General features: G+C 35.2%; 1 protein-coding gene across 12 annotated transcripts in view; it reads left to right on the top strand.

The window, feature by feature from the left end:
• Window positions 1-23,155, top strand: part of ADGRL3 (adhesion G protein-coupled receptor L3) — a 923,733-nt gene that overhangs the window by 801,775 nt on the left and 98,803 nt on the right. For all 12 annotated transcript variants that reach the window (XM_043906659.1, XM_043906657.1, XM_043906653.1 and 9 more), the window contains 2 exons: window positions 14,288-14,497; window positions 17,932-18,152. In XM_043906659.1, coding sequence (XP_043762594.1) covers window positions 14,288-14,497; window positions 17,932-18,152 — 431 coding nt within the window. The remainder of the gene's footprint in view (window positions 1-14,287; window positions 14,498-17,931; window positions 18,153-23,155) is intronic.

The following is a 23,155-nucleotide window of genomic DNA, read 5'->3' as shown; positions in this document are numbered from 1 at the left end:
TATTTCCTTGTTTTATAATCTGAAGGGAAGTTGGGATAAGAAAATTTAGGAAACTTAGGGTCCTGATTCCAGCTCTTGAAGTAATTGCCTCTTCTTCTGCAGCAGATTATCTGAACTCACTGTACCCATTATTAATCAGGTAAATGAGGGTAATAAAATTATTTTCTAATATTGTCTCAGGGTTAAATTAGTGATTGAATAGCAAAATCTATTAAAATCATGTTGAGAATTATAAAGATTTCTGAAAATATACATTGTTAATTTACTATATACTCAACTGCCCTCAAAACCTCTGAGCTTTTGATCCTAGGAGTAGTTAACTATCAAGACTCCAATATTTAATTGAGTTTCTAATAATAAACAGTTCTCTACTGGTACCTGAAAGAAAGACATTTAGACCAGTGCTTTGCATCACTGTTCAAAGTGACAGATTATTTTTTTTTCACAATGAAATTGTCAAGTTATAAATAGATTTGCAGCAAGAGTTCATCATAGCTGCCCAAAACCTCCCAATGCTTCAAAATGGTTACGTGGACATTGTGAATTCCTGCAATGTCAGCACCACCAAATTCAATTTTAACTACAATCATAAGTTAGTACTAAGTATACATAATCTTTTCATTGATTGGATTTCTTCTTCATGTGTGAGATGATTTTTAAGATAGACCAAGTGATGAAAAGACACTTGCTCCTTGGAAGAAAAGTTATGACCAACCTAGACAGCATATTAAAAAGCAGAGACGTTACTTTGCCAACAAAGGTCTGTCTAGTCAAAGCTATGGTTTTCCCAGTAGTCATGTATGGGTGTGAGAGTTGGACTTTAATGAAAGGTGAGCACCAAAGAATTGATGCTTTTGAACTGTGGTGTTGGAGAAGACTATTGAGAGTCCCTTGGACAGCAAGTAGGTCCAACCAGTCCATCCTAAAGGAAGTCATTCCTGAATATTCATTGGAAGGACTGATACTGAAGCTGAAACTCCAATACTTTGGCCACCTGATTAGAAGAACTGACTCATTGGAAAAGACCCTGATGCTGGGAAAGATTGAAGCTGGGAGGAGAAATATCACTATTTCCTCCTTTTTTATGTCTGAATAATTTTCCATTGTGTATACTATATCTTCTTTATTCATTCTTCTGTCAATAGACCTTTATGTTGCTTCCATGTCTTCACTTCAGTACAGTTGCTCAGTCGTGTCCAAGTCTTTGCGACCCCATAGACTGCAGCACCCAGGCTTCCCTGTCCACCACCAACTCCCGGAACTTGCTCAAACTTGCTCATGTCCATCGAGTCAATGACACCATCCAACCATCTCATCCTATGTCATCCCCTTCTCCTGCCTTCAATCTTTCCCAGCATCAGGGTCTTTTCCAGTGAGTCAGTTTTCCATATCAGCTGACCAAAATACTGGAGCTTCTGCTTCAGCATCAATCCTTCCAAAAAATATTCAGGACTTATTTCCTTTAGGATTGATTGGTTAGATCTCTTTGCAGTTCAAAGGACTCTCAAGTATTTTCTCCAACACCACTATTCAAATGCATCAGTTCCTCAGTGCTGAACTTTCTTGGTCAGCTCTCACATCTGTACATGACTACTAGAAAAACCATAGCTTTGACTAGACAGAATTTGTCTGCAAAGTAATGCCTCTACTTTTTAATATGCTGTCTAGGTTGGTTATAGCTTTTCTTCCAAGGGGCAAGTGTCTTTTAATTTCATGGCTGTAGCCACCATCTGCAGTGATTTTGGAGCTCAAGAAAATAGTCTCTCACTGTTTCCATTGTTTCCCCATCTGTTTGACATGAAGTGATGCAATTGGATACCATGATCTTCGTTTTTTGAATGTTGAGTTTTAAGCCAGCATTTTCATCCTCCTCTTTCACTTTCATCAAGAGGCCCTTTAGTTATTCTTAGCTTTCTGCCATAAGGGTGGTGGCATCTGCATATCTGAGGTTACTGATATTTCTCCCAGCAATCTTGATTCCCGCTTGTGCTTCATCCAGTCCAGCGTTTCTCATGATGTACTCTGCATATAAGTTAAATAAGCAGGGTGACAATATGCAGCCTTGACGTACTCTTTTTCCTATTTGCAACCAGTCTGTTGTTCCATGTCCAGTTCTAACTGTTGCTTCCTGACCTGCATACAGGTTTCTCAGGAGGCAGGTCAAGTAGTCTGGTACTCCCATCTCTTAAAGAACTTTCCACAGTTTATTGTGATCCACACTGTCAAAGGCTTTGGCATAGTCAATAAAGCAGAAATAGATGTTTTTCCAAAACTCTCATGCTTTTCTATGATCAAATGGATGTTGACAATTTGATTTCTGGTTCCTCTGCCTTTTCTAACACCAGCTTGAATATCTGGAAGTTGTTGGTTCACGTACTATTGAAACGTGGCTTGGAGAATTTTGAGCATTTCTTTACTAGCATGTGAGATAAATGCAATTGCATGGTTGTTTGAACATTCTTTGGCATTGCCTTTCTTTCTTTGTGATTGGAATGAAAATGGACCTTTTCCAGTCCTGTGGCCACTGCTGAGTTTTCCAAATTTGCTGGTATATTGAGTGCAGCACTATCACAGCATCATCTTTTAGGATTTGAAATAGCTCAACTGGAATTCCATCACCTCCTCTAACTTTTTTTGTTGTGATGCTTCCTAAGGCCACTTGACTTTGAAATCCAGGGTGTCTGCCCCTAGGTGAGGGATTACACCATCATGATTATCTGGGTCCTTAAGATCTTTTTTGTATAGTTCTTCTGTGTATTCTTGCTTCCTCTTAATATCTTCTGCTTCTCTTAGGTCCATATCATTTCTGTCCTTTATTGTGCCCATCTTTGCATGAAAAGTTTCCTTGGTATCTTTAATTTTCTTAAAGAGGTCTCTGGTCATCCCCATTTTATTATTTTTCTCTATTTCTTTACATTGAACACTGAGGAAGGCTTTCTTATCTCTCCTTGCCATTCTTTGGAACTCTGCATTCAGAGGGGTATATCTTTCCTTTTACCTTTGCCTTGGGCTTCTCTTCTTTTCTCAGTTATTTGTAAGGCTTCCTCAGACCACCATTTTGCTTTTTGCATTTCTATTTTTTGAGGGGGATGTTCTTGATTGGCACCTCCTGTACAATGTCACAAATCTCCATCCATAGTTCTTCAGGCACTGTATCAGATTAATCCCTTGAATTTATTTGTCACTTCTACTGTATAATCGTAAAAGATTTGATTTAGGTCATACCTGAATCATCTAGTGGTTTTAGCTACTTTCTTCAATTTAAGTCTGAATTTGGCCATAACGAGTTCATGGTCTGAACCACATCAGCTCCTGGTCCTGTTTTTGCTGACTGTATAGCTTCTCCATCTTTGGCTGCAGAATATAATCAATCTGATTTCAGAATTGAGCATCTGGTGACATCCATGTGTAGAGTTGCCTCTTGTGCACTTGGAAAAGGGTGTTTGCTATAACCAGTGTGTTCTCTTGGCAAAACTCTTTTAACCTTTGCCCTGCTTCATTTTGTACTCCAAGGCCAAGTTTGCCTATTACTGCAGGTTTCTCTTGAATTCCTTCTTGTGCATTCTAGTCCTCTCTGATGAAAAGGACATGTATTTCTTTGGTGTTAGTTCTAGAAGGTCTTGTACGTCTTCATAGAACCATTCAAGTTCAACTTCTTCAGAATACTGGTCGGGGCATAGACTTGGATTACTGTGATATTGAATGGTTTGCCTTGGAAACAAAGAGAGATCATTCTGTCATTTTTGAGACTGCACCCAAGTACTGCATTTTTGGACTCTTTTGTTGACTCTGGGGGCTACTCCATTTCTTCTAAGGGATTCTTGCCGTTAGTAGTAGATTTAAAGGTCATGTGAATTAATTTCACCCATTCCAGTCCATTTTAATTCACTGACTCCTAAAATGTCCGTGTTCATTTTTGCTATCTTCTGTTTGACCACTTTCAATTTAGCTTGACTCATGGATTTAACTTTCCGGGTTCTTATATAATATTGTTCTTTATTGCCTTCGACTTTATTTCCATCACCAGTCGTATCCATAGCTGGGTGTTGTTCTCACTTTGGTTCCATCTCTTCATTCTTTCTGGAGTTATTTCTTCATTCTTCTCCAGTAACATATTAGGCACCTACCAACCTGGGGAGTTCATCTTTCAGTGTCCTATCTTTTCGCCTTTTGATACTTGTCCATGGGGTTCTCAAGGCAAGAATACTGAAGTGATTTGCCATTCTCTTCTCCAGTGGACCACATTTTGTCAGAGCTCTCCACCATGATCTGTCCATCTTGGGTGGCCCCACATGGCATGCCTCCTAGTTTCATTGGTTCAGACAAGGTTGTGGTCCTTGTGATCAGTTTGGCTAGTTTTCTGTGAATGTGCTTTCATTTTGTTTGCCCTCTGATAAATAAGGATAAGAGGCTATGGTAGCTTCCTGATGGGAGAGACTGACTGTGGGGGAAACTGGGTCTTGTCCTGATGGGTGGGGCCATGCTCAGTAAATCTTTAATCCAATTTTCTGTTGATGGGCAGGGCTGTGTTCCCTCCCTGTTTTTTGTCCTGAACCCAAGCTATGCTAGGGGTAATGCAGATAATGGTGACCTCCTTCAAGATGACTTGTGCATGCACCTTTGTATTCAGTGCCCCGACCCTGTCGCAGGCCACTGTGGACCCTTGCCTCCTCCGGAGACTCCTGGACACTCACAAGTTAGTCTGGCTCAGTCTCTCGTGGGGACGCTGCTCCCTTCTAGTGGTGCCTGGTGCACACAAGCTTTGTTTGTGACCTCCAAGAGTCTGTTTCCCCAGTCCTGTGGAGGTTTTGTGACCAAATCCCACTGGCTTCCAAAGTCAAATTCCCCAGGGATTCTCAGTCCCTTTGGCAGATCTTCAGGCTGGGAAATTTGTTGTGGGTCCTAGAACTTTCTTAACAGTGTGAGAGTATCTTTGGTATAATTGTTCTGCAATTGTGTTATTACTACTTAAAAGTTATAGTTACTACTTAAAAGGTACAGCTAGTATTTAATACTAATTAGTAGTAGTGCTAATATTGTGAAAACCTATAGTTATATTTTTATTTATTTTTTTCATTTATTTTTATTAGTTGGAGGCTAATTACTTTACAATATTGCAGTGGTTTTTCCCATACATTGACATGAATCAGCCATGGATTTGCATGTGTTCCCCATCCCGATCCCTCCTCCCACCTCCCTCCCCATCCCATCCCTCTGGGTCTTCCCAGTGCACCTAGATGCCCATCAGCAGATGAATGGATAAGAAAGCTCTGGTACATATACACAATGGAATATTACTCAGCCATTAAAAAGAATTCATTTGAATCCGTTCTAATGAGATGGATGAAACTGGAGCCCATTATACAGAGTGAAGTAAGCCAGAAAGATAAACACCAATACAGTATACTAACGCATATATATGGAATTTAAAAAGATGGTAATGATAACCTTTTATGCAGGACAGAAAAAGAGATATAATTATATTTTTTAACTGCTTCTTTCTGTCCTCTGATGTAGCAAAAATCTTTACTGTATATTTAAATTTTTAGGCTATATTATTACACATTTTATAAGTGTGAGAATTAAATAAGTTATTACAACAAAATAATTAAACAGATATGACATATGTTTAATAAAAATAATCATGACTTTTTTTTCTATTTGTACTCTTTATCCTTTTTTTGATAGTGTTAAAACTGAATATAGTGTATGGTAAAATTCACTCTAACCTGTAGTTTTCATCTTATCAAACCCAGATTACATTGATTCTTAATATCAATACAATATGATGGCATAAAAATAAATATCTTCTCAACAAAACTTTTCAGCAAAGAATACTTAGTATTTTACTTAATCACTTTGCTTAGTAGGTTTTTAGACTTGTGGGTATTAGTTCCCAGCTCTCCAAAAATTCCCATTCACTTTATATGTACAGGCTTGTTCTGGTAAACCAGCTGTTTTTCAATTTGTTCCTTTGCATCTCTGAATTCACTATATAGGCTGTCCATATCCAAAATATTCATAATTTAGAACCATTTTCAAGCACATTGAATGTCATCATAAGATAAAACACTACCAGAGATAATGGCTTTAAAGCACTTAAATAGTTGTGAAATTATGAAATAAAGATTGGAGTCCAATACAGTTTTAGTTTTAATATAGAAATCATAAAGTCCTATTTAACATAACTGCTCTTTTCTGGTGAGATATTTTTTGTAAATAATCTTAAATCCCAAAAATAAGCAATGTTTTTCCTTTATTTATTTTTTTTCCCCCAACCTACATAGAAATTCACACAACTCAGGTAGAATAAGGTAGAGTATCTTACCAGATTCCCTATAGCCTCTTCAGAGCTCATCAAAAAGTTTTGGAAAAACATATAAATGTGTCATATTGTAATATTTTTCTCCATTGTCATCTGTCATATATATAAAATTTAGAGAAAGACATTTTTCTTGCTCCATACTTTGAAAATAGGATTTTATGAAAGTCAGTATTATAGCATCTTGTCTATGGCCAGCCCCAGTAATAGTCATCCTGAAGGCACACATCTCAAGGAGACTGTCTCCTTCCGTTTCTACAAAGTGAAAAGGCTCATTGAGTACTTCCACACACTTTGAGGAAACTGAAAAGTGACCAAATAATTTCGTTATGAATCCTCATTGTCACAAGTAAGCAAATCACATCCCTTTTTAGAAGCCTTTTCTACAAGGTATACAGGACATTTAGTGGGTAAGAGCTGTTCATTTCCTTTTGTAAGGAGATTATAGGCTGAATGACATTTTCCAAAATTTACATTTGCAATGTCTATCAAATATGCAGATAGCTAAGCAAAGTCTGTTTTATGTCTAGACAAGGTATCAACAGTCTTTTGTGTCTTCTGAAGTTTAATCAAAATCTTTATGGAAATCAAGACGATAATTGAAACTTCATTTTTCAAATCAAAATATATAAGACCTAGGGGAAACATTATTTTGTTTCTGTGATTCAACACATCCCTTTTTTTTCGTTAGTAAGAACTGACAGAATCAGCTCTATACTATAAGGAAGCACCAAACATTGGTTATCAGAATTTCCCCTTTTGTCTACCCATAGTACATTTCAGTTGCAACCTCTGAATCTGAAAAAGTACATCAGGAAAAATGCACCTTTACTCAGATGTACAGACAAATCAAGGGGATGAAGCATTAATGCATGTTTACTCTTTTGGAATACTCAAGCTTATCCCATCATTAATTTCTACTGGACATTGGTACCATTTGAGGGGAGATTTAAAAAAAAAATTACTTTTTATCTTACAAAAACCTTCCTGTCTCATCTTAGGTTTGTGAGATTCAGCCTCTATACATACATTCACACTTTTGCCTGGTCACAAATTAATTTCAGCATTTTGTGCAGTATGCTTTGTTTTTGTTACCTCTATAATCTAATTTCATGTATCTGTAATATAGCGTAGTTGTTTAGCCTTCTTTCTCAGTATTGTCATGTTATTATACTATAGCTGTTCTCAGTTTCATAGTGAACTCTTAGAAAACATTGTCCCAATACTAACAATGTTAAAAATTAATTTAGCATAGTCTTGATACAAAGTACAACAGTTAATCCAGACATTTAAGTCAAAGAGGAATTCAGGATCACAAGATACTAAAGTTGCATACTTAGGTTTCATCACTCAGAATGATGCAATAATGTTTGACTCTATACTAGGAACTGCAAATCAGGGTTTCCAACATCAACAGTCAGGGGAAAGAACAGCGGGAGTCACTGAGGAAAGTGAATATTCAACGCCACAGACATTTGATACTAAAAATTAGTGTTGCCTCCAGCCTCTATTTTCTAAACAGTTATATGGATTTTGTACTTTTCTTTCAAACTGAACCTATCTCTGATCTCTGGAATAGTTTCATTGTCTTGGAGAGCATTTTCCCAGGATACCAAATTTTATTGCTAAAACTAAGACATTCCTGAATGAACCTGGATAGGTAGTTACTCTGCCATTGATGCTATATCTGCCACATTACTAGTTGAATGATTATTCAACTTACTTAACTTACTTGATTAACTTACTTGATTGATAATTATTCAACTTGATTAACTTACTTGATTGATGATTATTCAACTTACTTACAATAATTCAATGATTATTCAAATTACTTCTCTCTGCTCCAGTTTCTTCATCTGTTAATTGGAAGTAATAATAATATAATGTCATATTGTTTTATAGGACAAAGTGACTACCTTAATAAAATAAATTAGCACTTCTAGAAGAATCTGGTATTTTGAAAGTTGTGTGTCAGCTATCATTATCATCATCATTATTGTTATCACCATGATCATCATCACTGTCAGAAAGGTTAAAGATGAAATTTTCTCTCTGCCTCACTTCGTTTCTTACCCTCACCCCAGTTCTCTAAACTCTTTTTCTTATTTATTGCTTGATTACATCATTTACTTAAAAATATTCTAATTGGCCAGTAATTATTTTTTTATCAACTATACTTTTTAAAAACCTATATCTGCATTTAATTCTCAGCTACTGTATGATACTTACCTTCCACATTTCCTGTTTGTTTTTTTTTTTTCTGTTTCCTTCATTAATGTAGTTGTGAATCTGGTTCACTAAATGTGATGAAATTAAAAAAATAATAATAATTCAAATCAAGAAAATCTTACATAACTTAAGCATACAATGCTGTGCTTCTAAAACCAAAGAGACGTTCTGAATAAGTTCTGTTGAGCTCTGAAGACAGTTGGATATGTATGTTTTTGTATGCTCTCACTTGCCAGTGTTTATCTCGGCAGTTAAAGTCTGAAAATATTTGATTGATTGTTTTTTTTCAATTTGATATAAATTTGGAAATTACTGCTGAGTTATTTTGGTTAATTTACTACAGAAATCATAAAAAATGGAGCCATATCGTTCTTTTTACTGTTACTCAACTTTGACCTTCACCCTATTCCACAAAGAAAACCCTTATTTCCTCAAATCATTGAGCCCTTTATTTTGCCAGTATTTGTGGGGTGACCTTTGTGTTTGATGATCTGTTAGAGCAATGCAAGAAACTTATTTCACAGAGTTCTTGCCACATTTATCAGAAAATAGGGCTTTCATAACCACACTGGCTTCAGTGAAATTCTTGAGTCAGAACAATGCCTTATGCTGATGTGATACATTAATAACAAATCTAGTGCTCCTACACTGGCAAAGAATAAAAAAAATCAAACTCATTTCAGTTATATTACAAGCACTTCAGAACAAGATATGTTTGAGAGGCAATTTAAAAACCATATTATTATACCTTAGCAAATCTGACTCAACATTAAAATAATACATTTTAATACATAAAGTAAGACAGATTCTTGAAAATTACTGGCCAACAATTAATAATTATTATAGGGTAATTGTTTAAGCAGTGTCTGGAAAATTCAGCTTTCTAAAAATATATAAAAGAGAAAATATCCAGAGGGGTTCAAAATTAATTCGTACAGTTTGTGTCCCATCTGGAAACACTTATGAAGTTAAAATGAAAAGCATTTCAAAATCTATTTCTCCATCTTGTTTGCTGACTTACTTTTTGAAAATAACGTTGAAAATATCAAAATTTACATAAGGGTCTTAGTTAACTCAGATTGAGTTATTTTTATATCATGAGGCAAAAACCACATTTCCCTATTCCATGAATTTGGGCTTTGTTTCCTTAAATATACCTATTGGTTTATTTGTGAGTTTTATATTGACAGAGTTTCATAAAACATCATTGTTTAAGCCATCTTTTTCCTTTGTTGAAATACTTATTCCTTTTGTGGTATTTGAATTATTCAGTAACCCAACAGTGATAACACAAAGCAGATTCATTGAGATGAAGGTAAAAGGGAAATCAGAAACTTTCCATAGGCTTTACAAAATGTCTGGCATTTCATATGTGAATATAAACTTCATAAAAAGCTGGAAAAACAAGTGTTATTTTCATAAAAATTTCTTTCTAAAATGGAAGAGTCAGTGAATTTCCTGGAAGTATATTCTGATGAATCATTCTGCTTGTAAGATTTTCTCTCATAGTTCTCCATCATCTTTAAAAGGTTAATTGCCTTGAAGTTTTTTTATTCTTTTGTTTATTTTTATTTTTTGTGACTTTTCCAAATGTTTATAGTAGCAAACAGTTTATGGTACACACTCTGGAAAAATATTTATAGAGGTGAAATTAAGTACCTTTGGGCTTTGTTATTTAAACATCATAAACACAATTGTATAGTAATGAAGGGCTTTCCAAGTGGTCCTAGTGGTAAAGAACCCATCTGCCAATGCAGGAGACTTATGAGATGCAGGTTCAATCTCTGACCTGGGAAGATCCCTTGGAGAAGGGTATGGCAACCCACTCCACTATTCTTGCCTGGAGAACCCTATGGACTGAGGAGCCTGGCAGTCTATAGTCCATAGGGTCACAAAGAGTTGGACACAACTGAGGCAACTTAGCACACACATATAACAATAAAGGTTGAATTCAGGTTCTAAAGTTAAAATCTGTCTCCTGATATGCTATGGACATATTTTGCTCTTAATTTATAATAACCCAAATATTATTAATAATATAAGTAAATTGCCAGTGTTATAAGAAGAAACTAGGTAATTCATTAGTTGGTTGCAATAATGTTTGATATCCTTAGGCAAAATAGCATTAACATTTGTTCTTGTTACAGTTATTATTTTTCTGTTCTACCCTGTATTATTCATATAAACTTTTAAATGAAGGTTGCTGTCAAGCATGAAAAAAATTAAGAATATTTTTAGATTACCCAAGAACAAAGAAACATTGACTTTCTTACTTTCACATATATTATCTTACTTACCACACAATAACCCAAATCCTCTGTTATTTTATCTCTATATGTGTGAGGTTTTGATACTGTAAAGGGTGTATAGTTCAAGATAACAATTGCAAGATTGGAGTGACAAGGTTAAATCCGCATCTTTCGACTCTCAGATTTACCCTGTAGTCCTCTTATTTCCATGTAGAGTTTTGCCTTCATTGTCATAATTGACACCTTGACATATCCACGTATTTTAAGATATTGTGGTTTAACAGCCTCCTCATTCTCCAGCTCTATTTTTTTTTATCTCTTACTCAAGATTTTAGAGCAGGTGATTTATGAACCAAAGTGAGAGTTCCCTGCTGGTCCAGTGGCTAAGACTCTGCTTCCACTTCAGGGGCAGGGGTTCAATCCTTGGTCAGGGAACTAAGATCCCACATTCCTGCATTTTGCATGCCATGCGGTGTGACCAAAAAGTGTCCCAAAGATTGGGCAGCATGATGCAACTTTTAGTTTATAATCTAAGGCCATTTCAGAAGAGAGAGATAATTAGAGAGAGATTCATTTATTCAGTTCACATGTTAATTGGGCATCTACTCTAGGAGGCAACTTTATAGGACCTGAAGATACATTGGGGCTCAGAAGAGATAAAACAACTTATTCTCTTGGAGTGCAATTTCTAGTAAAGGCCAAAGATGATAAATACTAATAAAGTATCTAATATAGGTAAATGTTAAGGGGGAAAATAATGCAGGAAAAGTAATAGAGTCAGTTGGGTAAATGATGTTTGCAATTTTAGATGGGATGATTCAAAAAAGCTCTGTGAGAAGGTGACATTTGAATGAAGTAGTGAAGGAGGGTAGTGGATTAAGTCACACAGCTATCTTCTGGAAGAGCATTACAGACCAAGAGAACATCAAGTACAAAGTTTGTGAGGTTAGAATGTGCTGGACATATTCATGGGCCAGAGGAGGCCAACGGGGGTTGAGTAAACTGAACAAAGGGGAGAATAGAAAATGTTTCCACAGAAGCGCAGACTTCTGGGACCTTGTAGATCTTTGTAAAGACTTTGGTTTTTACTTCTATCGAAATGGGAGACATTGGATGCTTCCATCAATGAGTCTTCTTATCTTACTCACTGATGGAAACATCCAATATCTCTATCTTGTTGAATAGAGAGGAAAGGGCAATAGATGAAGGTCAAAGTAGGGAATTCATTTAGGAGGCTGTTAAAAAAAATCAGGTGGATCTAACCAGTGTGGTACAATTGAGATGACTGGCAGCTGTTAGATAGAAGACAGGATCTACAAGATTTCTTGATGGATTAAAAGTAATTTGTATGTTTGTGTGTGTGTAAAAGGAATCAATATGACTCTTAAGTTTTTGGCTGGAACACTTCAAAGAATGAAGTGTTGCTATTTACTGAAATGAGCAAAACAGAGGGAAATGTTGATTTGGGAGTGTGAGTGGAGGGAGAAACAGGATAAGGGACTCAGTTTTGAATGTAATATTTGATATTGATCCTTTTAAAATTCCAATGGAGACTAAATGGAAGCTAAAGCTATACCGATGTAAGAGGGTCCAGCTCCTAGGATATTTGGTCTAAATGGTGTAGGGTTATAACCATTCAAAAGCAAATATTAAGCATTTTTTGTGTGTCATGTCCAGTACTGAGTGCTGGGATATAATAATAAGATATAGGCTTAAAAAGATCTTAAGTCACATAATGAGATGTAGTTCATGTCAAAGGTGATTTGAGTTATATAGTATTCACAAACATGAAACCTTGGAAATAAGAATACTTGATCTGTTATAGCATTGTTAAAGCTATACTAGGAGTTTTAGTCAATTGACCATCCTCTTGAAGAAGGGTTGGTTGTTTTCATGGTTTGGTCTCCTGAAAGTTCTGTTATGACAGACTATTATAAAGAAAGCTAAACTCGTAGATCTTGTTCACATTTAATGCCCGTTGTTCTTTCTTTTTCATCTTACTGATAAAATTCACGTGGTGAGTTGCATTTGATCACAGTATAGTATATATAAGGTTGTTGATGTTTATGTTTTCTGAGCTACACAGTATTACCTGAAAGATGATTATTAATTAATTGCTAGACTTTTTGTTCTTCATTTGAATGTTATGTCCTTTTTGTACTGTTGTTTTGACATTTGGTATTCTTCTCTTAGTACCTCTGCATGAGGTTTTTGGAAGACCTGCGAAGGCATGGAGTATAGTATATATACATTTCTAATAATGCAACTACCCAGGAGAGGCAGAAGTTATTTGGTTTCTTTTTTTTTTTTTAAGTTTTATAGGTCTTTAGGATACATTTGAGAACGTATTATACGTGCCATTATGAAAGACTGCTGTGCTGAATGTCGGTGCTTGATATTCAATTACAGCATCTTTCCTTTAAGTCAAAGAAGAGAGCAAATAGCCCTCTGTTCAGGGAACCAGTAGCACTAACCACTCTCCAATAGTAACAGTAATTTCAGCTGTCAGAGACCAACACTAGTCTGTGTCCCCTGGAGAAAAAAGCAGTTAAAGCAAAATTTCATGTGGTTTTCTTTCATGATTTGAGCTCCTTCTGAGAAATACATCTAGAGTTATGCAGGAATATATCAAAACTGTTTCACTGACAGTGTCCTAGCAGAGTTCTTTATCAGATAACAACTGTGAAATTGTATCTGGAGGTATGTGAAGTGCTGTGATTCAGGTTACAGCGTGGTGGCTCACTTGTAAGGAGAATTCCCACATTCAGAATAATCTTTGTATGAAGCTTCCGTAAAACATAAAAGGACAAATCTGGATAAAATAAAAAATTTAAAAAAACTATATATATATGTGTGTGTGTGTGTGTGTGTATATATATATATATATAGCTAAGATGAGCTAGCAATGTGGGAGACAACTAAATGTAAATAGTAACTCCATCCTAAAACAAAAATCAATATGTGTGATCTCTACAGTTGAAAAGATGTCAATTAGAAACACATCTCTTTGTTTTCAACTAAAAAGTTTCCTATGCACGTTATTCTTTTTTCTACTTATGCAGAGATCTATCAGAATCATGGATTTTTAATGCAATTGAATTGTGTCTTTTAAAAGAAAATATTCCCTAGCAAGAGTTGTTTTAAAAAAATTGTAAAAAAGCAACATGGTATAGAAAAATGAAAAACTTTACCTTGAAATCTTTGGCCAGAACTAAGTTGTTTTGTTTCAGCTATTTATATGCTGAAAATGAACATATCTAAGAAAGGTGTGGACAGTACTGACAAACTGATTTACACCTCAGAGTAAAGATAAAATGCTTTACCTGTGGACTAGGAGAAAATAAATAATTCAGTCATCTTACTCATTGTTTGTGTGGAGGATATTTAGTGCCTTTTTAAAATCACATTTCATGAATCCAGGCCCTTATAAAACTTTGTAATTGGTTATGCATAACTGGAACTTATGTATTTTCTGTTGTATTTCCAGCATAGCGATGCTGTCCATGACCTTCTTCTGGATGTGATCACCTGGGTTGGAATTTTGCTGTCCCTTGTGTGTCTCCTGATTTGCATCTTCACATTTTGCTTTTTCCGTGGGCTCCAGAGTGACCGTAACACCATCCATAAGAACCTCTGCATCAGCCTTTTTGTAGCAGAACTGCTCTTCTTGATTGGGATCAACAGAACAGATCAACCAGTAAGCAACTTATGTTGTTATTAGAAAACAATTTCTCCATTTGTAGCTTTCCAATACTCAAAATATTCTTGTTTGAAAGTATCCTCTCTTCCAGTTGTCTTAGTTATTGATTTTCATATCTTACTCAGTTTTCCCTTTTTCATGTCAGGGAGTCTTTAATATCTGCAAATCAATCAATGTAATACACCACATTAACAAATTGAAAGATAAAAACCATATAATTATCTTAATAGATGCAGAAAAAGCCTTCAACAAAATTCAACATCCATTTATCTAACTCTCCAGAAAGTAGGAATAGAAGGATCATGTCAATTCATAAAGAAGTATTGAATATATGGATGTATGAAAGTACATTTCTTGAGAAATTCTGTTCCTAAATTTGCCTTTCTGAAGAACCATGTTTCTTTATTAGTCTTTATTTTTCAATCACAGAGCTGAATATTGAGGAGAGTTAAGTCATTAGGGAATGTTAGAGTATCTTTTCTAACATGCATTTGTGGTTCTTTTCATAATATACTGTTTAAAGACAATGGGAATTATGTTGAAAATTGCATGTCTAACATGGCTTTTCTAATTGACTTATTTTGGAAATTAGTTCAAACTGTATATTGTTTTTATAATTTATATACTCGTCCCAAATTTTGTTTTACACTTTTTATTTTTTCAAGTTCTGTTTACATTTTAATGCTAACTTCATACTTTATTACTAATGACATTTAGCTATATCAAGAAAGAAAGAGAAGGAGGGAGAGGAGGAGGTAGGAAGGAAGGGAAGAAAAGAAAGAAAAGAGTATAGTAGAAGGAATAGTACCAGCCAACTGTTCTTGATAAAAACCAAACAGAAAATATGATCAACAGATAATATCTAATATATCAAACAAACTTTATGCCCACTTGTAACTTTTGTGAGACTCTTTCTATGTCCTTGAGATTCATGAAAATAGCACATTTGTTCTTGTGATTAAAACTACAAATGAAAACTTTCATTTTTTAGAAGACTTGTAGGCATAATAAATAATTCATTCACTTAATGCTGTTCTCTGGTATGAGTCCATATGTATAGTCTTTACAATGAAAAAGCAGTTGGATTCATGTTTGTGATTACACATTCATGATTAATTAAAGGGTGCAGTTACAGTGATTATACTTTTAATTGGTTATCATATACAAATGTGACAATTTTTCCAAGAAATGCATATAGATGAATAAGCAATCAAAGTGCACATTTCTTTCTCCAAAAAGTACTTTCTGATAACAAAAGTTAATAGTTGAAGCCCTAACTCTAAAAATCAAGAAACTGTGATATTTCCCAAGAAGAAATCATTTCATTCTCTTTTTAACCTGCAATTCAAGTGCTCTTTGAGTTTTCCTTTCATTTAGAAACCTTCCTCTTATTTTTGCTTCCTGATGATACATCTGGTATGATAAACTTCTCCAAATTTTGCAGACTGCACAAAACTAATTTCTGACAGTAGCATGAAGACAATGATTGATATGCAACTTGGATAAGCGCCGCTCAGCTCAACTGTCTTTGCGCTTGTTGCTGGATATGTGTCCTCTTCCTGCATCTTATATGGCAGTTAGGCTTTGCTTTCTCTCTCCGTGGGCCTCCCTGGCGGCTTAGACATTAGGGAATCTGCCAGCAGTGCTGGGGACCTGGGCTCAATTCCTGGATTGGGAAGATCTCCTGGAGAAGGGAATGGCAACCCACTCCAGTATTCTTGCCTGGAAAATCCCATTGGCAGAGGAGCCTGGTGGGCTTCTAAAGTCCATGGGGTTGCAAAGTGTCAGACAGGACTGAGTGACTTTCACTTCCCTTTTCTCTCTCTAGCTCCTTTGGTGCCTGACTTCCTTATCACCCCTACATCATCATCTCTCTAACCCAAGGATATAGACCTGCCCTTTGCCTCATTTCTCAAGGATCATACTCATCATTGAATCCATACTAATCAGATCATTTGTATGAATTTGTTGCCTTTTTTCTAATAGGAACCACAGATTTTACTTAGGACTCATAAAAAATAAAGACTTCCCCTCCAGAAGAGTGAGAATTTCAGGAACTGACATAAGAAAATTAATATATGGTCAGCTGAAACTTGTAGTACCTTAGAAAATATGGCAGAACAAGGGCCAGCTGCCTTTTTTGACCAAGCTTGTGTAGACCAGCATTTAGTAAAATAACACAAAAAAGTAAGAAAATTAAAGCACTTACGGAACATTTATTTTTACCGGATCTACTTTTACATCTTTGCAGTACAAACTTCACAATTTTAGCTTAAATCCTTTCTTAAACAAGACAAGGAAGAAATAAACCATAAATAATAAGAAGTAATAATCTCATAAAATATTTTAAGTATTATATTTTTATTTTGAGCTATTTTTCTCTTTGGTTTAGTGTTTCTCCTTCATTTGCATTGAAGAATTTAGTATGTTAATAAATACAGGATTTTTTATACAGGATCAAGAAAAAAAATTGTGAGATCTATTTTAAAACCTTTAGGCTAATCTCCAGTATAATTATCAAGAGGATCTTCTTAGTATCTTTTCTTACATGTTATACTTTTTTCTTATTATAATGCTCTACTTTCATCCATACATATTATTAATAAAATGTTAAATATGGCGAATAGATGGAGAATCAGTGGGAACAGTGACAGACTTTATTTTGCGGGGCTCCAAAGTCACTGTAGATGGTGACTGCAGCTATGACATTAAAAGATGCTTGCTCCTTGGAAGAAAGTTATGACCAACCTAGACAGCACTAAAAACCAGAGACATTACTTTGCCAACAAAAGTCTGTCTAGTCAAAGATATGGTTTTTCCAGTGGTCATGTATGGATGTGAGAGTTGGAGTATAAAGAAAGCTGAGCGCCAAAGAATTGATGCTTTTGAACTGTGGTGTTGGAGAAGATTCTTGAGAGTCCCTTGGACTGCAAGGAGATCCAACCAGTCCATCCTAAAGGAGATCAGTCCTGAGTGTTCATTGGAAGGACTGAAGCTGAAGCTCAATTACTTTGGCCACCTGATGTGAAAAATTGGCTCATTTGAAAAGACCCTGATGCTGGGAAAGATTGAAGGCAAGAGGAGAAGAGGACGACAGAGGGTGAGATGATTGGATGGCATCACTGACTCGATGGACACGAGTCTGAGTAAACTCCTGGAGTTGGTGATGGACAGGGAGGCCTGACGTGCTGCAGTTCATGGAGTCGCAAAGAGTCGGACACGACTGAGTGACTGAACTGAACTGAACTGATGATTTTTAAATATAGGTTATATTTGATTAGGTTTTAATATGCGAATTTTATGAATCTTGTCTCAGTTCTTTGGCAGACCTATTTTATTACTGTAGTCTTGATAACTATTTATTTTAACTTTATGGCAATTGGAATTTCATTTGATAGTTATCTGACTGACTCATGTGTTCCATTCCCTAGATTGCCTGTGCAGTTTTTGCCGCCCTATTGCATTTCTTCTTCTTGGCTGCCTTCACCTGGATGTTCCTGGAGGGAGTGCAGCTCTATATCATGCTGGTGGAGGTGTTTGAGAGCGAACATTCACGAAGGAAATACTTCTACCTGGTCGGCTATGGGATGCCTGCCCTCATTGTGGCTGTGTCAGCTGCTGTGGACTATAGGAGTTACGGAACTGACAAAGTGTGAGTTTATGTTTTCTTTCCTTTTTTTCCCTCTTTTTAAATCTAGTTGAAATTGAAACTTTGAATTTTCTCAGAATCCAAGATCTTTATAACACCGTACAGCAATAAATGACAGAACTATAGAAGCAAATGAGGATAATTCAATTCATGGGTTGTACTTTTGTTAAGATGTAAAAAGAGATAATATTCCCAGATTCCACATCTACATCACAACCTTGAGTAATTGTAAGGGGACAGTACTTTTAATATCTTTAAGAGCATTGAGACTTTTGTCAAATCAAGAATTAGCTATGTTAAGGATGTGTATTGAGAGGAGAATGTAGTCTCTGACATTAAAACCTTGTCTCCTTCCTGATATATCAATTCTAGTCACTAGAAAGTAACTTATACCATTAATAGAAAGGTTGACTTATAGGATTGGGGGCAACTTGTGGTTTCCCTTTTTTCCCTGAGTAGCTAATGGGGTCTAGTGATGACCTTTATTTTCAACATACCTTCAAACTGGCGAGACATACCCATAGAGATGTTAAGCATACTTATGGAAAGAAATTCAGTGAAAAAATTCCTGTAATTCACATCATTATAGTAACTGGGATCCTGAGAATTAATTAGTTTCTATAGAAGAAAGTTTAGAAAGAACAACAAGATAGATCTCTGATGAATACTCACATTTAAGACATAGTTTGAAGAAAGAAAATAAAAATAGAGAAGGAAAAGAGGTGAAAGAATAAAGCCTTTGAACTATGGAGAAAGTGAGAAAAAAGTTTCAAAGTGGTTCTTTATGTCCAAGATAATGCAAGTAGGGTAAGCATGGAGGAAAAATCATTTGTCCTATTTTGATAAAGTGCTAGAAACAGAAGCCAAATTGGAAGATGTGAAGAGATAAATCAGTGGCAATAGAGTCTTCATGTGTTATCTACAGCTTGCAAACATTTGATTGAGAAATAGTGCAAATATTAATTTATTAAAGCAGTGACGAAGAAGAATTTTTAATAGTGAAGCTGCAAGAACATCTAGGGTATGAAGAATCAAGTTGGGAAGAGGAGATTAGTAGAGAGAAAGTATCTTATGCCTCATTTGTATTCAACATATATAGGCTGAATGAAAAGGAAAGGTCCTAGGGGGACAGAAAAGCATAGATTAGACATAAGATGAGAAAAACCTTGATTCAGTACTGAAAGTGGCCTTAGAATTCACCTAGTCCAAGGCATTAATTTTACAGATGAAAAAATCAGGAGCCAGGTAAATTGCCTTGCACATGATGATAGAGGTAGATGGTGGCAGACATGTAATGAAATAGTCAGGTTTATTTCCACTAAAACTAGGATGTTTTTGAAATAGTCAGATGACCCCTGTCTTCTGAGGTGTGAAGAAAATAACAGATAAGATAAATTTGGAAGTGGAGGAACTTTTCCATCAAGTAGGAGATGCTGATCTTTGCTGAATGAATAGGTGAGGTCATGTTGAAAAGACAGGAGATTTGAAAAGCTTTGAAATGAGCACTATGGAAAATGTGTTAAGGAGCCAATTAGATATTAATAAAAAGATTTCCAAGCAATAGTGAAGGCTCAGATGAGGTTAGATAACATCAATTTATACAGAAGTTAATAAGCCAAATTTCATGACTTTCCACCAGCAGTCAGCAGCCTGAATATGCTAGCAATAAAGCGCTCATTTCCCAGAAGAGAAGATTCAGGAGGGAATGACAAGAGGACTCCTTGTTAAAAGGTGCATAGTTAAAATAGAACATGCTTTGGTGTAGAAGCACCAACAGTTATTTAAAAGAAGACCGTGTCACTTCCCTTGGGTTTTTTTATTGAGAACAGTGACAGGCTACATAAAAGCATTTGCCTAATATTGCTAGTAGTAATTATTTTTCAATCTAAACCTTGTGAATCATAGTCAAATCTAAGGTCATTTTGTGTATCTCGGTGGCAATCATGGACCAGATTAGGATTAGATAAAAATATTGTCTATATTTTGCTGTAAAGACATTTTAGGAGAGGGAGATTAGATAGATGATAGAATTTAATTTAAAATCTTTTATTGATAATTTACATGCCATAAAGTTCACTCTTTTAAAGAATATGCTTCCATTGTTTTTAGTAGATTCAATGTTAGGCATCCATCACCACTATCTAATTTTAGAATATTTTTATCCTTTCTAAAAGAAACCCATTAGCAGACACTGCCCTTAAATCATAGGATTTTATGTTTTAATTAATGTGTTTCCCCTCTAATATATTAAATTGACTGACGTAGTTATTTGTGACCTTATACACTTAGAATATTGTCCTTATGTAGATTCAATTTTGCTCTCTTGCAGTTTGACTTACTTTATCTTTGTTCTGTGTTCTTTTTTCTCTTTAAATATTTGTAAATTTTCCTATTACTAAACTGACAATTTGTTTGCTTTATGTTTTAGTCTTTTATTTTGAAAGAGATGTCATTTTCTGCATAGCAAGAATCTATCTTTCCTTAGAATCAATACTATATATTCTCTTGTAACTTTGTTAAAGCCTTGGCTTAATTTCCTTGCTTTAATTTCCTGCACCATACCTGGAAGCTCTCATTTACTGACATTATTACTTTGTAAGAATAGAGGCTAATTTATTTCCCAGGCACTGATTTGAAACAAGCCTTAATGATAATTCAGTTTCACCATTATGATTTTCCCCAAAACAAGGAGAAGCAAAACAGATACAGATAAAATAAAGGATAAATGAAAGAAGTATAGAAAAGGATAGGGAAAATTGCACTAAAACTCTGTCACAGGTGGGCACAGAGCAGTTAGTGTCTCATTTTTGTATTTTCAATAAATTGTCCAGAGAGAGACCTTCAAAATACATGGAAAAAATGTTTGACTTTTTCCTTTGGGACTTCATCCAGCCCAGTGTCTAATAGAGTTCCGATTTGCTCATTGAGGAAGCACGTGTTGAAAACGAAATGTTATTTAGTCATTTGTATGTACTTGATAAGATGAATCCAGGCATCACCAACTTGATGGACATGAGTTTGAGTAAACTCCAGGAGTTGGTGATGGACAGGGAGGCCTGGCGTGCTGCGATTCATGGGGTCGCAAAGAGTCGGACACGACTGAGTGACTGAACTGAATTGAACTGAACTGATAAGCTGAAACAAACAGACCATGTTTTTGTAGGGAGTTTAATCAAAATATCGTTTAAAAGTATATATAAGCAAAGAATTTTTATATAACTAGAAGAATTTCTGTATATAGAATTATGTATCTTATTGCTTATTATTAAATTTGTCTTTGTTGTCTGATTTGTTACTATTGCTTATTTCTTTTATTTCTAATGGCATTTCCTTCTTCCTGCTCATCATACTTAAGTGTTTATTTGGGTTTTTTTTTGCCACTGTTACCTCCTTATGTGATACATTGATGTTTGTAATACAAATATGTAAGGCCACAGTCATAATAAACAGCAATTAGCCAGAATTCAAAGACATATTGTCACACATTATTTTGTAAATTATTAAACTTGATACAGTAAAATTTTTGTCTTAAAAGTCTATTTTACTTATTTTTGGAATTTTATTATCATACGTTTTTACTTGTTAGCCTCAACTGCTTGATTACATCTAGAATAAAACCATTGAATATATATTACAGTATTCCAAATAACAGGCTTCTCTTTCTTTTCTTCTCATCTTAGTGTTCTTAATGTATTTTATTATAGTAACAATGAGGTTTTATTTCTGAAACCTTTAATATTAATAGCTTACATTTCTAAAAATTACAGAATATCATATCAATGGTAGGAGATAAAATTAGAGACAAAATTGTTTTTGTAGGTTAAGTAAATGTTATTTTGATACAGATAGAGGTAACTATCATATTCCATCTGGCTGATGGATTATGATGTGTTTTTCTATGAAATGTTATTAGGGTTGTTGAATTGATTATTATGTACAAAACACATACTGACACACAAGGCATACATAATTTGATTTTGAGAAGTTGCTTAGTTTGCCATCAATTTGCAAAGTTTATAAGAGAATCTCATTATTTCATGATAGTGTTTAATGAAATCTTTTCATCTGTGTTGACATTATTCTTGAGACAATTGACTTAGAATTACATTTAGGCACAATTATAAGATACTTAAAATCAAATTAAAATTTCAGTACAACTGTTAAAATAAAAACCTCAGCTAGTAGACCACAGGTCTAAATTGTACTGACTATGGGATTTTTTCCATTTTCTCTCTTCTTTTATATCTTCCTTTAGTCTCTCTTATACTATTATTTGGGGCTTCCCCGGTGGCTCAGCAGTAAAGAATCCAGCTGCAATGCAGGAGATGCAGGAGTCGCCAGTTTGATCCCTGGTTCGGGAAGGTCCCCTGGAAGAGGGCATGGCAACCCATTCCAGCATCCTTGCCTGGAGAATCCATGGACAGAGGAGCCTGGCGGGCTACAGTCCATAGGATCGCACAGTGTCAGACACGACTAAAGTGACTTAGCATGCAGGCATGCATGCATGCTATTATTTATATAGATATTCAGTGAGGCCATTGGGTATGATTCTGTCAAAAGATAAAAAGTATGGCATTGACTTAATAATTCAAACAGAACTGATGTGGAAATTCTGTGATAAATAGTTTGATTTTATGACCTGAAACTACTCAATTCCTGTAAACCTTATTTACCTCAGTATTACCTCCCCAAATGTAAACTGTTTGAACAGTTAATTTTTATTCAAAGGAAAAAATGCAGTTATATTTTATAGCGCTTTCCTTGAAATCTAAGTTTAGGGCAGTAAAAACAGTGGTTAAAGTGATGGGTAGATTGAAAAAGGGCTGGAAGGAAGTAGGTTCCAATAGGAGGAGGAGGGAGAGTGCTGGGAAGTAGTAAACCTCAGAGAGTAGCCCAGGAATTAAAGTGCAAGTTCAAAAATTAGTAAGGGGTTTCTGAAAGACGTTGATGAGGTCATGAACATTTATAATGGACCAGGACATCCTTGAGTTCTCGAAGTATAACTG

This window comes from Cervus elaphus, chromosome 6 (assembly GCF_910594005.1).
Source record: "Cervus elaphus chromosome 6, mCerEla1.1, whole genome shotgun sequence".
In the NCBI taxonomy this organism is placed as follows: domain Eukaryota; kingdom Metazoa; phylum Chordata; class Mammalia; order Artiodactyla; family Cervidae; genus Cervus; species Cervus elaphus.
This window is presented reverse-complemented; position numbering and strand designations above follow the sequence as displayed.